This window comes from Brienomyrus brachyistius, unplaced genomic scaffold (genome assembly GCF_023856365.1).
Source record: "Brienomyrus brachyistius isolate T26 unplaced genomic scaffold, BBRACH_0.4 scaffold62, whole genome shotgun sequence".
NCBI lineage: Eukaryota > Metazoa > Chordata > Actinopteri > Osteoglossiformes > Mormyridae > Brienomyrus > Brienomyrus brachyistius.
In genome coordinates, this window is record NW_026042337.1 from 434,730 (window position 1) to 453,829 (window position 19,100).

General features: G+C 45.2%; 2 protein-coding genes across 2 annotated transcripts; one reads left to right on the plus strand and one right to left on the minus strand.

The window, feature by feature from the left end:
• Positions 1-761: 761 nt before the first annotated feature.
• LOC125725207 (uncharacterized) lies at positions 762-7,743 on the minus strand. Its single transcript, XM_049001929.1, has 7 exons — positions 6,937-7,743; positions 4,050-4,268; positions 3,798-3,968; positions 3,586-3,717; positions 2,979-3,148; positions 2,189-2,425; positions 762-2,105 (listed from the first exon to the last, which is right to left on the minus strand). The coding sequence occupies exons 1-7, from the start codon at positions 7,433-7,435 to the stop codon at positions 1,917-1,919; spliced, it is 1,617 nt and encodes a 538-aa protein (XP_048857886.1). The 5' UTR covers positions 7,436-7,743; the 3' UTR covers positions 762-1,916.
• Positions 7,744-9,605: 1,862 nt separating this feature from the next.
• cnppd1 (cyclin Pas1/PHO80 domain containing 1) lies at positions 9,606-19,100 on the plus strand. Its single transcript, XM_049001893.1, has 8 exons — positions 9,606-9,786; positions 10,495-10,597; positions 11,061-11,142; positions 11,247-11,367; positions 12,411-12,539; positions 12,829-12,890; positions 16,461-16,578; positions 16,709-19,100. Exons 1-8 carry the CDS (start codon positions 9,724-9,726, stop codon positions 17,282-17,284), a joined length of 1,254 nt encoding a protein of 417 aa, XP_048857850.1. The 5' UTR covers positions 9,606-9,723; the 3' UTR covers positions 17,285-19,100.

Below are 19,100 nucleotides of genomic sequence, written 5' to 3' on the forward strand. Positions count from 1 at the left end.
TAGCAGAAGGACGCCTGTAAATGACATCCGCTCGCAGGGCCTGGGAGCCGAGTGGGAACTGATAAAGTCCCAAAGGAGTGGGTCAGTAACATTGCCTAGTTGCCAAAAAACTTGACAAAATTAAGTTTAACTGCTCAGTGCATTGTGGCTCCTGGTGCCTTGGCCCTACTCTCCTTCTTCATTTTTACTCCTCTCCTCCAGAGGAGGGACATGTTTACTCTTGGCCCCCCAATCTCTATCATTCAGCTTTTTTTCTTACTCAAAAGGCCTGTTTTAAAGATCTCGAGGTCCTGTTGTTGCTTTTGCTATTTCTCTCTCTATTCAGAATACGGTGGAATACCGTGGTCAAGTCAACCGCCCATCCCAGAACAAGGCCGGCCATGGTGGGAGGTTCCCCTGTAAGTAATGTGACGACCTTGACCTATATTCAACACCTCTAGTTAAGTGAAAGTTAAGGTGCATGTAGGTATGTCACCCCACCTAATCCTGCGCAAAGGATTATTAGGTCTGAGCAGTTTCCAGGCAGGGAACATGGGATGGTCATGCGTGGATCGTCACGTGGAGTGCTGCATGTCAGTGCCCTGCTTTGGGCTTGCTTTCTGTTCTGGATGTACCTCTGTCTCGTGCCCTTTGCTGGCCCAGACTGACCCTGTATTGGAAAAGCAGCTGGAGGATGTCTGGATGGATGGAAATCCTGAACATGTGTTTTTACCCTATGCTCTAGTGACGAAGCCCCTTTGAGTCCATCACAGGATAACCTATAAGATGAACATTCATTTTTTTAATTCAAAAACCGCTGGTGAGCTTTTAGTGGGTAGATTTGTAGTTTTTTTTGTACTAGACAGTACAAAATCAATATCAACACGCACGACATTGCAAGAATTTCTGAGATACAATCAAGACAAATCAAAACAAAATGTAAAACAGTGTAAATTTTGTTCACGTATTTTAAGTATGTATAGCTTACTCACTCATGTAGTTTTATATATATATACACACACATTTTATCAACAATTATTTGGATAATATAGGATTATGCTAATTATAAGACCAATAAGAATGAGTTTGCTGTGGAGAAAATTGTGTTTAAGTCCATGACTGTCTGCATAGCTTTAAATGAGTCATGAATTAAATCAGTGATTGGTTGGTTGTAATTGTACCTTTAATGGACCCAAGGCCTCAACCAGGCCTGCAGATCCTCTACCTTCTTGTGATCATCTGTGTTTGAAGGTATTTTCCCCTTTTAGGTTCCTAGCAGCAGCACGTCTTGCTCCGGGGCCCTTGTGGGGCTTCCCTGAGGCGTTGCTGGTTTGGATCTACCCCAGGATCCTGCCCTAATGGGCTGAAACCCAAGCCAAGCTCAATCTACACACTGCGAACACAGTAAGGCTCTCTATTCACACCCTGAGGTCAGACAGGCACGGGGACCGTACAGCACCAGATGGGGCCGGTCGGATCAGGGTGAATTCTCACTACACATCGTGTATCAACCATGCCGCCCACCAGGAGTTTTCCCATGAAGAGACAATGTGCCGTGATCCTGCTGGACTCAGCAATCACCCCGAAAAGCTCACAGAGCTAGCTCCGCATGACATGGCACTGATTTCATGGGAGGGAGGCACTAATGACCCTGACACTGACCAGGCGCACCTCTGCATGACCACAGCCATCTTTGCCCAAGCTCTCGTAACCATAATTATCTTAATTTCTTTCCCCAAGTGTCCCATCGAGAGCCATTTCACTTTGTAAATACACTCTTAGGAAACTACGTGCCTGGATTTGGTATTTATCCTTTCAATCACTAAGTTCTCGGTTTGCGTCACTAAAAACTGAAATCGGTCAAGACTCACTGCTACCAGTGGAGTTCAGGTACCAGTCCATGTCGAGCAGCGGCACATTGGCAGGGCTCTGCTCAGTCAGTACCCCTCCTCTGCCATCCTGCGTCGGTTCTGGTACCAAACAGCGGTGGGTAGGTTCTGGCAGCCCATGTGTTCCCTCTGAAGCTCCGCCTCCGTCAGGGTCAGGGTCCCGCTACAGGGCGCTCCGGCCAGTGTGATATTCAGAAGCCCTTTTTCATGGCCTGTGGGGGGAGCCAGAGCCGGACCCTGCAAAGTAAGACGGGGGGGGGGGGATAAGCCAAACCTCACATCTGCTTGATTTCTCATGCCTATGGGAACCTTCGACGCACCTGACTGAGGTGGTCGATGAGGCACTGCCTGGGCTCCAGGGAAGCCCAGAATTCTGCCGTGCGGATCCAGGGGGAGGCACCAAGCAGGACCACGTTCCCGTGCTTGAAGGACTTGCTCAGCTTGCTGTGTATGACGGTGCTGTAACTCTGCTCCACGAACAGCAGGACCCGATTCGCCCGACACCCGGCGAGGTTGGCCAGTAGCTCGTCCACGGAGTAACACTCCCTCTGGTCTGCCTGAAGCGTGGACAGAGGGCAGTCACACACAGCCGCTTATCTACAAGCGTAATGTCAGGTATGCTGCCGGTCCTCTTTTTCATGGACCGTGGACAGTGGTGAGACTCCAGGACTCTGTCTGTATGAAAGTCCTGTTCTTTTTTGTTTTGTCTGTCTGGGATAATCAGCTTTTACTCTTCTGTTTTTGGCCACTTTCATCCATTGTTTTTGTAGGTTTTGGAGTTCAGCTGTTCCCTTAGAAAACATGTGACAGGGTTTACTAACCACCTTCAGAGCGGAAGCTGGGATTTGGCCAAACCAGCATGCGGGGCGGGGCGGGGGGGGGGGGGTGTTGGGGGGGGGGGGGGGGTTTGGCAGGAGGTGTAATCTGACGTTAGAGGGCTGGCAGTGTTTTGAATAGCCTGTAAATTAACAGATGAGCTCAGGAATCACCGATGTGAGGCTTTAATAAAACAAACCCAGGCTCCAATCACAGGTCAGTCCCGAAAATGAAACTGCTTGTGTTTTGTGTGACTTGAGGTGGCTTGTGGCTAATGGAGGGGGGCGCACTCACGATGCCGTCGTTGTTGCTGTCCCACAGTAGCATGGTCCCATCGCTACGCGTGGGGCTGTTGAGGTATAGCACGAGGGAATCTGCGCAGTTCTGCTTGCGACAGACGTAGGAGATGTGGTTCCGGATGACCTCCTTCTCTGTGGCGGGATAGGCACCTCCCATCTCCGCCTCTGAATCAGCATGTCAGACAGGCAGAATTGGGGACATTAACATATAAATAATCCCATTTTATCCTTCTGTCTCTTACTGGCCGTAACTTTTTTACCTGGTTTTCAGTGATCTAGACCCTGTTCCAGAAGATATCCTTAGTGTATAAGGATAATTTTATTCTAAATATGACATTTATCAATTCAAAGAAAAATTGCACACATTCACACTGAGCCAGATGTCCCTGGTCCGAGAGAGGAAGCCAGAGTAGTTACACGAAGCCACACAAGAACAGGAAGCCTGCAGCCAGTGGATTGAAATGGATTGGAGGCCACATCCCTGCAGCTGTGAGGTGACACCCACCCCCACTGAGTCGCCCATCTTGTAACACCTAAACAAGAGTTGGTATTAAGAAGCCGAGATGTCATACCCCCACTCACCCACAGAGGGCAGCACTCACCTAGCAGCTGTCCGCTGCCAGCAAAGAAGATTTTGATGTGGTTCTTGTGGAAGCCGTTGTTCCTGAGCATTTGGTAGAAGAGCCTCAGGTTCCTCGCATGCTGCTGGTGGGTGACCTGCTGCCGCCAGCCCCCTGCGGCGTGAAGACGATGGTTAGGGGAAAGACGGTGCCCTCTGGTGACCGACTGGCCAGGCGCCGGGCAATGCAGCTACCCGAGAGGAGCACGGCGTGGTCACACGTCTGGTACAGTCGGCATGCCAGGTGAGTCGTCAGTGGCTGCCGGTGGCAGCGGCGCGTGTTCCGGTCCAACTCGCAGCTGGGGGCGGGATCTCCGGGGCTGTGGCTGGGCAGCAACCTGGGACACTGCGCAAAGTGCGGGAGATCTGCAAGGGCAAGAGTGGCACGGCCGTTCACAAAAAGGCAGCGCTAAATTCATCTCGCCGTCCGTGCCGTCCCAAACTCACCCACACAGTGCAGCCGCTGCGTCCGTGCGCTGTCCCCCACTCCGACCACCAGGGGGAGGAAGTGTACCTCACAATGCCCCCCTGTTTGTGCTGCCCTCACGGCACGTGCCTTGGCCCCCATCTGGATATGGGCCCTTCCCCGGCGCTCAGGGTGACTCCGTCGCGGCCTCAGCTGGTTCTGACAGCGATCCTTCAGCGCCACGGTCAGGCAGTCCTGCCCTGAAATGCAATGCAGGTGCCACCACATCGCTCCCTGCCAGCAGAACAGCCACCCAGCACACTCACCTCGTGCGATAAATGTCAGACGGCGATCTGCTCTCTCATCGTGCACATAATCATCACGGAACCGCGTTTTTGACAGCATGCTATTTTTAATAAACCGACGTGACCTTTTGCATGTAAAACTGAAGCTTTAAAGTAGATATTAAGGCCGCTACAGACTTCAAAGACCTTGAAATATACTGATGATGTCATAGAATTAGGTCCAGGTTAATTAATGGAAAACAGGAGAAGCCTATGCTGGCATGAAAAGCATATTTTAAAGGGGCCAAAGACTGTCTTCACCCAGTGCCTAGTAACTCACAGCATTTACTTTGATGTTTGATGTTCCTGTGTGTTTTGGCTTATTGAAGTCTAGTTAATGCCAAGGGAAGAAAGGGTGAGAGCTTGTTTTTAATGTGGTGGAAAGACACCGTCTCCACCATGCCCTTCTTACTTCAGATGAGTTGGTTAAGCCCAGACACACGCAAGCCCTGCAAATCACTTCCAGATCCTTTTCCACTGAGAAACGTGAAAAATAATCCCGTCCCCTTTGGTGCCTGCATTCCTATCCTTTATGTCTGCGATCAATAGCTTTCATGGATTTTTTTCTGATTCATCACGGGCAGATAAGTGTGTCACCGTGCGCGAGTTCCACGCCACAGCTGTGTGCAGTGTGACGACGTCCATTAAGCTAAATTGCAGTATGTGATGCTGCATGCCAGTTTGATCTTTTATAAGTGCTATGTGAGAGAGTGACATTTCACTGTTTTAAACTATTTTAAATGCCCGGTGAAATCTGAAGGCGGAGGATGGTAACGCCAGTGTCCTGCTTATGCTCCTCAAAGGCTAAACATTTCATATTTACCTCAAGATCTTCCACCGCTATTAAATATTACAAGGAACCAGGTTAGGAACTTCATATAGATGGATGAGGTTTTGGTAGGACATGCGTGCCTTATCTCCAGAAGGATGGCCAGTGTTCCAGTGGGATGTGTGTGCTGGAACTCCATGAAGGACGGAGAAGGAAAGGAAGAGTGGGGAATACAAAATACAAGACCTGTTTCCGGAGAATAGAGTAGAGTAGAGTACTTATGGCATCTCTCTACCCGGCATCCTGTCCGGAGTTTACCCTAGCCTTATGCCCTGTACAGTCTGGGATCGACTCTAGTTGGAAGATGGATGGATGGATGGCCTCTCTATGGCAGAGAGAAGAGTGGGATTTGTGCAGGGTTGTGTATGCCTTTCCCACAGAGGAGATTAGTGGGGTTTTGTCAGGGTGTACAGGCCATGTCTTCAAGGAAACTAGAAGGGAGGGTTTGGACAGTATTCAGCGATCTGAAGCATCTGAGGAATTTCCTCTCTGTATATTATTTCACACAACAGAATGAGAGTGGTATTTAAAAGAGCAACAGCCTTGTGTAGTATCAGGGCTAAATGCCCTGATTTGGCAGGCCCTCTTTAGAATGCAGCGAACGCCACTGTAAGATGATGTCTGAGATCTGATACTCAGTGCTCACCAGCTGGCCTGCAAATAACCCAAATGTCTAGTGTGCCAGGAAGATTAATCTCCTGATTGTTACCCTTAATTTTAACAATGGATTTCTAAACAATCATTATCAGTCCGGAGTCACCCCAAGGCGCTTTACATGGGTGTGTTGTTTTTTTTTTGTGAAGAATGTGGCAATATCTTGCATCATACTACTATCAAATAGCCTAGCTTTAACATGTCTAAAAAGTGCCGTATCGCAGAAGTGAAAAGGAAGAAATTAATCTTTTGCGACTCCGGTGATCGCTCATAACCGTATCAAGTTGTACTGCTGTAAATAACCATTGATATTAAACGCCGTCAGCACCTTATCATGTCACAGTGTAGCACTGTATTAAATACATTTTTCTGTGTATTGTCGGACACGGGTTGGAACCCTGATAAAAACACCCGTCTGTTGGTGACCAGTTACTTTGCAGCGGCCTGCTTATTGATATACCGAAAAAACAATAAGACTCCATATATTACAGAGCAGTCAGGTTTTTTTGGACCCTAACCCGAGGCTGTATACTGATCGCTACCCTCCCTCTTCTCTACATCAAACTGTTCCATGCACGCTATTCCCAAACAGAGAGTAAAATATACGCCTAGCGATTGCACTGCATTTCTGTATCTACCATTCGTGTTTGTCTTTCTTTTTAATAATTTACAACTGAATTTCAAACATCTTTGCACAGGTAACTTGATTTTACTTTAGCCTGTCACTTTATCGTTCTATTTCGTCGAAGGGCGAACTTGGGAATCAGGCAGGTTTTGCTATTAAGTGTTATATTCAAAGAAAAAAATATATACTGTTTCTCACACTATTAGTATGTTAAGAGTGGTACCTAAAATTTGTCTAACTGAATAACATTTAGTATCAAATGGCCCTGAATTCAAAATATAATGAATTAAGTTGATGATGATAGTAGGTATATATGTTAACCTAAGACTACTGCTAAACTACTATTCCGATAGTAGCCCATAACTACTAATTCGATCTTTCTCAGCAGTAAATACCCGCACGAACTAATCACGGTCATTATATTAGTGTCAGTTCTTTATACGTACTTCATACTGCTGAAGTTCAGATACACTTACCTGAAATAAATCCGTCTCCATGTTCGCATTTCTTTCGGGTTATGTTGAAATCGACGTAGAAAAGAGCAACGGGATGTCCGAAACTTTCTCCGGGACTGGGGTCCAGCACCAGCACCGCGTCGTGCGCAGACTGCAAGCCCTGGGGCCGCTTGTCACTCGCCGCTGCCGGAGCCACTAAATAATCATGTTTGGACGCGTACAGGCTCGCATGGTGGGAGTCTGGCAGAATCGCTACCACTTTATCGGAGCTTGACTCGGATACGTAGACCACCAATCCGCTCTGATGGATGAGCGAAAACTTCTTGCATTGCCGCTCCATCAAGGTGGATGCCCTGCGGCACATGTTCAGCTTCAGATGTTGGAATCCGGTTCTCGCCCACCGATCTACTGTATCTAACTTCACCTGGGAATAGCGGCACTCGACAGAACATATAGTAAGAATAAAAATAACCACGTTAATCCATTGGAAGTGTATGCCTTGGCTGCCTGGGAAAGTCATCGCCAGCTCTGTTGTTGTTTTTAAAGCGCCTATTTTTTAGTTATTAATGCATCGAAAAGCATCACACATTAGTTAACTACTTGTAGTCAGATTGAAATTGTTTTGGAGCCGCAACATAAGGGACAAGGTTTCCACTTGCTGTATTAAATAAAAATAAAATGTGGCTTTCTTCATTAAAGGGATGCTTCCAAGGGGACAAAGCCAGCATACGAGACGAAATCTGCGACAGTAACTTCATACCCCAGGCGCAGAGACGCTGGTAAACACGGGGGTGGTGCGCGGAGAGCAAGTGCGCCGTGAGGGTGAACTACCTGTCAAAGCATCTGTGTATCTCCTGTGCGGTTTCGTCACAGGCGGGGGGAGAGGGGGGGCGCCAGCTGAGTCAGTGTGACGGGAAAAACACCATATTTCACATTAAAAAAACCAGCTGCCCCGAATCAACCGAACACTACAATGCAACGCGGCTTACAGAACAGTGAAAGACATTTAATATAGTCTCTTTTAAGGAAGGACCCAGCCTTACGTTGTAAATGTAATGCATATGCAGTTTATAGCCAATTGCTATTTTTAATCTAAAGTTACTCGTCTATACATCTTACACTATTGAGTTATATTTATGTGGAAAATTAAGTTTCACAATAGTTATACTAATGAAAAGTTGTGGGAACTCAGTTGTTTCCAGGCAAAGGGACCAGGTCACATTTGCAATAAGTTAGGCGTCTACGGCCCTCTAGTGTAATTTAGGCAAAATAGCAACGATTCACTTTCTTATTAAAAAGACGTAGATGAAAGCAGCTTTCATTCAATAAATATGAGGAAGTAGCTTTTTCTACTGATATTGGTGTAATTGTGATGGTTCTCTTTGACTGGTCTGTAAGAATTAAAATCAACTTTTATTTTCCCAAGCACTTAACTTGTACAAGGAATTCTGTGTGTGTGTGTGTGTGTGTGTGTGTGTGTGTGTGTGTGTGTGTGTGTGTGGATTAGGTTTTTATTACATTGTGGAGACCAAATGTTTGTATGATCTACAAATAAATATGACAAGTCTAAATGTATGTGCCCTCGTGTGAAAGTTGTACAGAATTAACAGGATGTACTAACTTACTTATACATTACAGCTTGATATGGACATTCCCTTGGGCCTACGTGAGGCACACACTCACTGGCCACTTTATTATGTACACGTGTTCAGCTGCTCTTGAGACAGATATCTAATCTGCCAATCATATGTCCGCAGCACGATGCATAAAAATCATGCAGATAGCAGTCAGGAGCTTCAGTCAGTGTTCACATCAAACACCAGAATGTGGAAGAAAGGTGATTTAAGCATTATTTTAATGTCACAGTCTACCCGAGTATTGTTGCTGACCATGTCCATCCCTTTATGTCCATCATATACCCAGCTTCTAATGGCTACTTCCAGCAGGAAAACGCACCTTGTCCCAAAGCTCATGTCATCTCAGTTTGATTTCTTGAACATGGCAATGAGTTCACTGTACTCAAGTGGCCTCCACAGTCACCAGATCTCAATCCAGCAGACCACCTGTGGGATGTGGTGGAATGGGAGATTCACATCATGAAGGTGCAGCTGACAAACCTGCAGCAACTGTATCATGCTGTCATGTCATCATGGACCAGAGCCTCTGAGGAATGTTTCAGGCACCTTATTGAATCTATGGCTTGAAGAATTAAGGCAGTTCTGAAGGCAGAAGGGGGTCCAACACCATATTAGAAAGGTGTACCTAATAAAGTGGCCAGTGATTGTATTTGTAGGGCTACAGAATTTTAGGAAACTGAAATGGGAAAGTTAAATAAAGGAATAATATTTAGAATAAACTAGAACTCATACATTTTTGGCGTAAGCAAAGAAATGGTTTGAAAAAATTCATGAACATTATGAAACAGCTACAGAAAATTGATGGATGGATGGATGGATGGATGGATGGATGGATGGATGGATGGATGACTTTTATGAATAATTTTAAACCAGTTCGTCGTTTACATTAATCATTCCGGTGTGAGATATGCATTTATAATATGTACATGCAACTCCGAATGCAAATATAAGATATGACAGTAGAGACAGGTGCACTCAAGAGTAATGGTGACAGCATTTCTGCGTACCGCTGTGTGCGCGCACGGCTGAGTCACGTGGGTGGCCTTCGCTCTGACTCAGACTCTGACTCTGGCGGTGACTCAGCGAGGCCCGGGGCGTTACGTAAACCTGTCAATGTGGAGGGGCTCCGGCTTGAGTTCAACGTCTAAGTTCGTCGCTTCGTCTTGTCGTAATGGATTTTGAGGAGTTGTTCGACGAGCGGACCTTTTCATTTTCCAACTTCCAGGAGTTCACGGTGTGTAATAGGGGAACTAACCTGGGAAATATTAACGGCGACCGGGACATTTCCCGCCCTTGCGTATCGTTAGCTATTTAGCCATTTGCGTAGCTTCTGCAAATATGCGGCATGATTTGTATGGTTGGGTATCTGAGGTAAGGACTCCAGGGAAAAGGTCGTTTAAGCCTTTTATTTTGAGTATGACGGGATTTTAAAAGTAGATTTTAGCTAGTGTCCGCCGTGTGTGAACGGTGCTTGCTCTGTCTGAAATTTGAACTTCTATCGTAGCGTGCGTTTTAGGCGAGGCCGAGGCTTCGGGGAGGCCTGTCCGGTGTTTATCCTGGATAATCGCCGAAATGACGATGCGGAGACATTTACCACGTTTAACATGTTCACGTATAGGGGAATGACACCGAGAGCTAACAACATAGCTAATGCTAGCATCAGTGCTGTTTACAGCTAAAAACTGTTAATGTTTGTGAAGTTTTCCCGGTGGTCAGCTACCCCAAATAAGCTTTACTAAGCAACGAATTAATCACAGTAAACTGACTGTACATTGCCAGCCTGGGGAATTCAGGTAGTTTTTGTCATCGGTCCTTGGCACCTAGTCACATTTTTGCAGTGTTTGTGAAGGGAGTTGGCCGTTTGCATTTACGGTATAATCAAACTAAACGTCTTCCGGGGATTGTTATTTTTCCGCGTTACTGACACGACGTGACTTTGCAGTTTCTTCCCGGTCACCAGAAGTTATCCGAACGTGTTAGGAAGCGCCTGTATTACGGACTGGACAGTGACTGCTCGCTGGATGCCCTCTCCTGCCCTGTTACAGGTGCGTTAAGTGACACTGCACAATATTTGGAAGTTGAAGCACAGTAAGAAAAAAGGGGATTGGTAAAGAGATGCATGCGAAAGAATTTCTCCTCCATTGTCATCTGGCTTTCATTCTGTCATTCATTTGTCTTTCCTTTTTCCAGTTTTTGTATTATTCTGTCTTAATGATGCCGTATTGTCACACCCATGTAAAGCGCCTTGGGGTGACTCTGTTGTGTTAGGTGCTATAAAAATATAAATAGAATTCTCAGCCACGTTTCAGCCAGTGGCAATTATAAGTTTTTTAGTTGAACTGTAAAATGACTCCTTACTGTTACATCTGTCCCAGGTTTGGTGCATGTGTGGTGTGCATTTTCCAGAGCGATGCGTATTTTCATATCCATCTCTGGCTTTTGTGGCCCTTATTTTGTTAGCATTAGTTTATTAAGACAGGCTGCCTCTGTGTGTCCCGTCTTTCACAGACATCGCCGTAGAGCTGCTGCAGAAGTCTGCGCCGAGCCCCATCCGGAAGCTTCAGAAGAAGTACGCAGCTCATGTCTCCAGGTTCGTTTCATCAAGTCGCCATCCAACTTCCTTCTGTGTGTTTGGGCTCGTCGCTGGTGTTCTGCTCTGAAGCACTTAAGTGAGGCATGTTCGCGACCTTGCAGGGAGGCCTGCATTTCTCCATGCGCCATGATGCTGGCTCTGGTCTACATCGAACGGCTCCGTCACAGAAACCCTGAGTACCTGCAGCAGATCTCGTCCTCTGACCTTTTCCTGATCTCCATGGTACGACAACCGCCGGTCATATCCTGCAGTCTGACGTGTGGAAATTCAGGATGTTGGCCATTCAAGATTCCTTATTTGTCACATAAACAGTTGTGCAAGTACAACATAGTGAAATGTGCCCTGACTCGGTCCTGAGACTGTGCAATAAAGTTTTACAAATTTAAGTGAAAAATAAACATGAAAAGGCTAAGACTAAAGCAGTGGAAATATATAGAAAAAATATATCCAAATGCATTACAATGTTAGACTATCTGTGTACTGTGCAATTTAGCAATATAATATATATGCATACGTATATGTATTTGCGTTGTGCAGTCTGCTGTGCTAGTTGATGTAAGTAGACCTAAGATATAGATATCATAACAGAATGGAGAGTTGTTTTTTTATGTTTCTTTGTATTTTTCCTCATTTCCTATTGGACATCTTATGTAATATGGTTATAATGGCACAGTAGATAGCATGGAAACTATGACGCAATTTGTTTGCAATTTTGTCTTGATCTGAGGGCTGGTCTGCCAGTGGCTGAAAAGAGAGCTGATCTAAAGATGACATTGCAGGGAATAGTACTGCTCTATAAAAAAAAAACACTATATTTTGACCTGTGTAATGTTAGCATGCCCTCGGGTTGGCTAGTCTGTTTACCTTTAACCCATGGACTTTTGTTTTCCCTGCTTTCTTCTGACTTTAATCCTCTAGACTGTTGTTACCCTAAACTGTAGTGTTAGTTTGTGCCTCTGTGGTTTGCCAGTTTGTTCGATACCATTTTAGGAAAAGCACTGGGTAAAAATCAATAGGACTTTATTAGTATTTTGCTTGGTTGTACAGGGTCGATTCTTAGACGTGGATTTTCGTTTTGTCTTGTGGTTTCGTGTATTGACATAAGTTTTCTGCTAATACATTATTAATGGCAGTGATGAATTGAGCTCATATAGAGTCGGGTCACCTAGCACAGGAATTATAGATGTGCAGGACGCCTTTCCACCCTTGACACTCAGAGCTATTTTAGTGCCTGGGCTTGACCCTGCTCTATTTCTGTCACCAAGATGGTTGCTAGCAAATATCTGTATGATGAGGGAGAAGAGGAAGAGGTGTTCAATGACGAGTGGGGGGCCGCTGGGAAGCTGGATGTGCAGACGGTCAACACGTTGGAGATGAACTTCCTCAAAGCCATTGTGAGTGCTGATCTGAACCGTGTGTGTGGGGGGGGGGGGTGAATGCAATCAAAAAAGTAAAAGTGCCAAAAGTCTCGTATTTGGGTTGGTTACTTATGGTTAAGGTTAGGGCTGGATGGGGGTTAAGGGAGTCATGACTGAGATTAGGAATGAAATGAAGATGCGGGCTGACTGGAAAATGAATGGAAGGTCCCCATTTAGATAGGAAGACCAACTTGTGTATTTGTGTGTGTGTAACGGTAATGTCGCGCATCTTCGTTTAGTCATTTGTCTGTCTCTTGTTTTCTAGGACTGGAGTCTTTATGCTGAACCCTATGAGTTCTTGGACATCTTGAATCAAATAGAAACCAGGTATGTGTTTTGTGTGTCCTGTCGGATTTGTAGTAGCATGCAATAGGCCAGTACATTGTGCATTGATAGTATCACCATCACGTTATACACATGCGAATGTCACATCAGGACTGCAGTAATCAGCTGGGTTGAGACCTTCAGTAAGGCACACTAAAATATTGTTTTGTCAATGGAAACAACTTGGTAAGATTGTCTAATACATTTGATACGGATTATTAACATATATCAGTGCTTCTTTTGTTTGTACTCTTCAAGCCAGTCATAATGTTTGTCATGGTTACTGTTGAGTTCACTCATATATAATGTGTTGTGTGTGAAAAAGTTTACAAAAATAGCAAACCCACCAACCTGTTAGGCAGATGGGTGGATAAATAACATGTTCTGTTTGGCTATTTGTTTGCATGTTCTCCCCATGTCGTCGTGGGGTTTCCTCCGGGTACTCCGGTTTCCCCCCACAGTCCAAAAACATGCTGAGGCTAATTGGAGTTGCTAAATTGCCCGTAGGTGTGCATGTGTGTGTGAATGGTGTGTGAGTGTGCCCTGCGATGGGCTGGCCCCCCATCCTGGGTTGTTCCCTGCCTCGTGCCCATTGCTTCTGGGGTAGGCTCTGGACCCCCCGCAACCCTGTAGGATAAGCGGTTTGGAAAACGGATGGATGGATGTTTGGCTATGCAATCAGCCCGCATCTTAACATGCTCTGTTTGGCTATGCTCTCAGCCCGCATCTTAACATGCTCTGTTTGGCTATGCACTCAGCCCGCATCTTAACATGCTCTGTTTGGCTATGCACTCAGCCCGCATCTTAACATGCTCTGTTTGGCTATGCAGTCAGCCCGCATCTTAACCTGCTCTGTTTGGCTATGCAGTCAGCCCGCATCTTAACCTGCTCTGTTTGGCTATGCACTCAGCCCGCATCTTAACCTGCTCTGTTTGGCTATGCAGTCAGCCCGCATCTTATGTGCTTTTTGTTAGTGCAGTTTTTGAATGGTTGTGGCTCGAAAACATTAAAAAAAAAAAGCTTTAAAACTAACAAAAATGCACAACTTCAGATTGGTGCACAAAGCACGTGAGCGTGGTTGAGCGTGGTATATGTCATCACGCTGTCTGCAAAAATCCTCAGCCCAGCATACTAACTCAATTGATGTCTAACACTGGATGGTGGAAGAGCTGCACTTGCTATTCGTTTAGTGTGCTATACCATTCAATAATAGATGTATATTCAGGGTAAATAGGCATTTTAATGTAAAATCTTGCACCTGCACACTTTTTGGTTATAGTGGTGGGCTGCAGAACCAATTTGACCATGTAGGATACTGGAGCACTGTAGTTTATGGTATATTTTCACCTTCTTCTTTTGTTTATAAATATTGCAATATTTTTATTGCAAAATTTTCAGTTGCAATATAAATGTTTTTCAGTATCCTGCTGCCCTGGTATGGATATAAACCTACTGGCTTATTAACACAAACAACTTGCTCTGCCAAACAGCAATTTGTGCCGGCAGCTGAGCACACGGCACACAGACAGGGTCGAGATGTCAGTTTACTGTTGGATCAGACATCAGAGTGGCTGATCTGTGCATCTGTACAATGTGAGCAGCTGTCTGGGGCGGTCCATGTGGCTCACTAAGACATGCGCTTGTCTGCACCTGTGAGTTGACAAGAGCTTGTAAACAGGTTGTGCCTATTGCATTTTCCTTGGCCTCCCAATTGTCTATTTTCTATCTGTCTATTTGTAAAAGCCTCACCTGTCAATACCGATCCTGTCAGATTCCAGTTTTCTTACTTATAATAATTAGCGGACTAAAGATCTTTTAAACACTAATGAACTTAGCCTTCTGCAAGCAAAAGATTTTAAACAACCCTTTCTATTAAAAATGGAAGCATCAGATTAAATTAATTGTTCCAAATGTTTTTGAGGTAGTTCCTCCACAGTCACCTTTTGTTGACATGTCTTTGACATTGCGAATTTGTTTCTGTCCCACATTGTAAAGAATCTCCAAACAACAGATATGTTTCCTGCAAGTGTTTTACCTTATCCATCATGCAGCATTACATGATGGGGGTGAGGGGGAGGGAACACAACTGTGGATGGAAACTGAATTGGGGAATGGGTGATGTCACCAGAATGTCATACCACAATACTTTTGGCTACAATCTCGATCTACAGTGTAACCCTTAACCAGCGAGTCTTTCCTTACACTGCTGCAAGAAGTGTTTTTTGTAACAGTGAACTTACTAAGACGTATAAAATAATGACTCATTATAAGAAACTGACTCATTATAGCAAAAGTGCTTTTTAATATATATATTTTTTTGTTTTAAGTTTCAGAAGTTTCATATGCAAGTGAATGTTTATCACTTTGGTCAAAAACTGCATTTCTGAGCTCGTGTACAACAATACAAAGAAATGATGGATAAATAATAAATAAGTTGTTTTTGTGTTTGTAAGAAGTGTTTGGTTTCTTCAGGGTGTGTGGAAGGTGACGGGTGTATCACCGCGGCCGATGTGGGGGCACATACGCGCATAGCCAGGCATTCCAACTTTGGGATGCTGACACCTCAGGTGCTTAAAAAGATCAGTTATGTTGCTGCTATTGTACAAATGGTAACGCGGGGAGTGTAAATAAATCATTTACACACAAAGTAGAACCTTTTTTGGAGACAGGTCTTCCTCATAAGCCATTCTGCATACTCTGTTGCCGTTTACCGTGTGATACACACGCAGTATTTTTATCAGTCCAGTGGTATATAAAGTTTTTTTCCACCAAGTTAGTTAATTGGTTAAAAAAACGATCTAAGTTTTTAGTTCAGAATGTGGCCACTAAATTGAGATTGAATGACACGGGTAATTGAGAGAGATACAGGCAGTCCTGAGATGTTCTGCGGGCTGAAATTGCTTTGTTTGACAGGTCTTTTTTTTGTTGCGGTACTGTTGCAGCATGAATTGCGTGATAGGCAGTTGCCAGTTTATGTCATTATAAAAATAGTGTTAAGTATTGCGCTTGTAACTGGGCATCCACTGGAAGCTTAGTGTACCGCATTCATGCTTGGCACATTGCAGACATGCATGCCTTCGAGAGATATAGGCCTGCATGCCTCACTTGTACGTCGCTCTCGACAAAAGCATCTGCTGAATTAACGTAAATGCAGTGCAGTATTGCAATTCTTACGATACTTCTGAGGTATGTGTGGTGGTTACATTTGCAACCGGTTGTGATAAAATATGGCTGTATTGCTCACCTCTATTTGGGACAAGAAGTAATGGTAGTAAACTACTTGATCGGTTCATAAAATCATCGTTATTTATACTGATTGACCAATTGCCACCCAGCATCGATCAAGGCGATAATCGGCCATTTCATTTCCGCATTCGGCTGTATTGTAGTAGCTACCATCACAGTGCAAAAAAGCTAATAAAAATGATGATGATGAATTATGTATGCAAACAATGTATCCCTGGGCCAGATGGCACATGCTGGCCTACCAGAGGCTTGGAGGTAACAAGATTTGATAGCAGTTCACTTGTCCTTGGTTGTGCCTCATTTTAATTGCACCCACTGTCATTCCAGCATAGCGGTGAAGCAGGGCCTGAACCGAGGCTGGTTTACGTACACTGACCTGTGTGTACTGCTGGAGCAGTCGGCATGGCAACAGGCCTTCACGGCCATATACCACCACTTTGCCAAGGTGAGACGAGATCTGTTTAACCACGGACACCATTGGACACCATTACTGATAAAAATGCGTGAAGTCTGGTTGTCTGCAGGTATTTCTGCATTGATGCACAAGGTGACTTCTTAAATGCTTTCTCTTGCAGCTCACCTGCATGCTCGGGCTGGTCTACCTGACAAGCGTGGCAGGCCTCATCGCCTCCTCCGCCGTGCTGCAGCAGCTCACCTGTCCCAGGTCTCGCGGTACACTCTGCCAGGTTGGCGTGCAGGGCACCGGATCTGAGCACGTTCTGCTCCCGGAAGCCATCGCCCCTGAGTCCAGCCTGCCCAGCTGCATCCCGGGAAATGACAGCCGGAAGAAGCGTTCGGCCCTGGGGTCCTCCCTCTCTCCAGCTACCTCCTCGCTCTGCTTCTGGGGCTCCTTGCTCACCTCGCTGGCGTATCCCGATTTAGCACCAGACAGACGCCAGCCAGCCTCCACTCCGTTCAGCTGTCTGGTCCCCTTCTCGCCACACCACTGTGGGGCCATTAACAAAACTGCTTGGCATCCCCCGGAGTCACTGCGCATCCTCACGCACAAGCCTGCCCCTCATGTGCCCGCTGCAGGACCCCAGGGCCACGATCTCGTTTTAAGTACCTTCGCCCACCTCAAAGCCGCGCCCAGTTGCTCAGAGGCAGTGGTTCCCCTCGGGAAGGTCCACAGTTTCCTGATGCCCAGTTAGAGACACGTCTGGACAGCCGTCATATTGAATCTGGGCGCAGTGCGTGGTCACGCAGAAATTGGAGCTCACTGTCACGTCCTCGGAGTGAAGGGTGGGTGGGGATGGTAAGGTTTTTAAAATAAAAACAAGACCAGCCGCCTATACTCTGTCACCACTAAACTTTAGTTTATGGGAAAGATACAGAACGCTCACCTTCAAACGCCCCCCCCCCCCACAGGAATGTCAGTTACCTCACTCCGTCTCGTCTCAAGTGGGCTTCTGACAAGCTGTCTGATAATAACCTCTGCTGAGTTACATATAGTCTTAGCTATTGCGTTGCTTTAAGAAGAGAGGGGAAAAAATGCACTTTTTTTCCAAAGATAAGTCACCATTTAAAATCATGTTTGAGGTCTTAAAAGCAATATACAGCACGCTGGGATGGAGATGCCCTCAGTCCCGGCAGGCTTCTCTGTCATGAGCGCGTGGGACTTGGTTTACATTCTTCTTTGCTGGCACATTTTAAGATACACACGTGTTTTATATAGTTCCTTGTTTCCTCCACTTAAGGTAGCATGAGTTTTCTTGTATTTAGATTTTGTTTGAGTAACTGGGTAAGAAAATCCAGGGTCATAAAGGATGTTTGTGCTGCAGGATTTCTGTGTTGGGTCTGCATTGCATAGTTGACTTTAATGACCAATGTTATGCATATTTAATCCTGCATTGGTATGAATTGGTCACTGGGCTCAGAAAAAAAGTGTGTGCAGTTATGGGGGAAGTCCTTTAAAAAATTAGGGAGTTTTTTTTTTTGGTAGTTTAAGAAATTGAGTTATGCAATGTTGAATTTGATGGTGGGTCCTTTGGGAATGCTGGGAGGTGTAGTCTTGCTTGAAGTTTGTATGGAGCTCTCTGGTGTGCGAGCTCTCTGACGTAGCCGATGGTCCGAATTGTACCACAGCCGTAGCTGTGCTCAGGACCAGAAAAAGGTGTGGATCCAGCCAAGTTTTGAGCTGCGAGTTGTGGAGGGTTATTGTAATATATGTGCGCTTAAGTGGTTCTAAAGTTTGGCGCCCTACTCCTGTAGAAAGTTTTGCAAATTAAAATATAATTTCCAATTTGTTCTCGAATGTTTGTTTTCATAAGAACCATCCACCCCAACTTCCTTTTTATTGGAGGGATGTGTAAAAATTAGGCATGTGTGGTTTAGAAGTGGACTGGAACTGGAGAGCTGGAAACATGCGAGTGTAACCCTACAGACACTCAAGGGGGACCAGTGACACGGAGGGGAATGATGAGGGGAAGTAATCGATGCGTGTTGTTGCTTCCTGTCAAAATGCGCCACTTCCTGTAGGCACAGCTATTGCACACCGAGTGTGATTTTCTGGATTTGTGGTGAAACTTGATGCCTTTTGACATAATGTATACAAGGCTTAAATGCTTAGTGTAATTTTTCTGAAGTTTTTGTGAGGAGGGATTCATGATTCAACCCAGCAACGCAGATGCATCTGGAAAGATGTTCCACTTTTAATGATTGCCTCCAGTAACGCCTAATCTTATATTTTAGCACATCTTCTCCCTGAACACCACCTGAATGCCTTCATGTATAGCCAACCTTTTCCTGCAATAAATGTACATTTTTTGCTGTGTGTTTAAGTGGCGTAGGATGTTTTTTTTAAGAGCTCTGCTCTAAACGATCAGTTCTTTTCTATTCACTTGTTCTTACATTGAACTTGTACTTGAAGTGATTTGCAAACACGTTTGTCCTAAATTCACTGTGCAACTTTGTAGCACAAGTTCCGGCACATTACATGAACAAATAGAATTAAAGGTGTAAAATAAA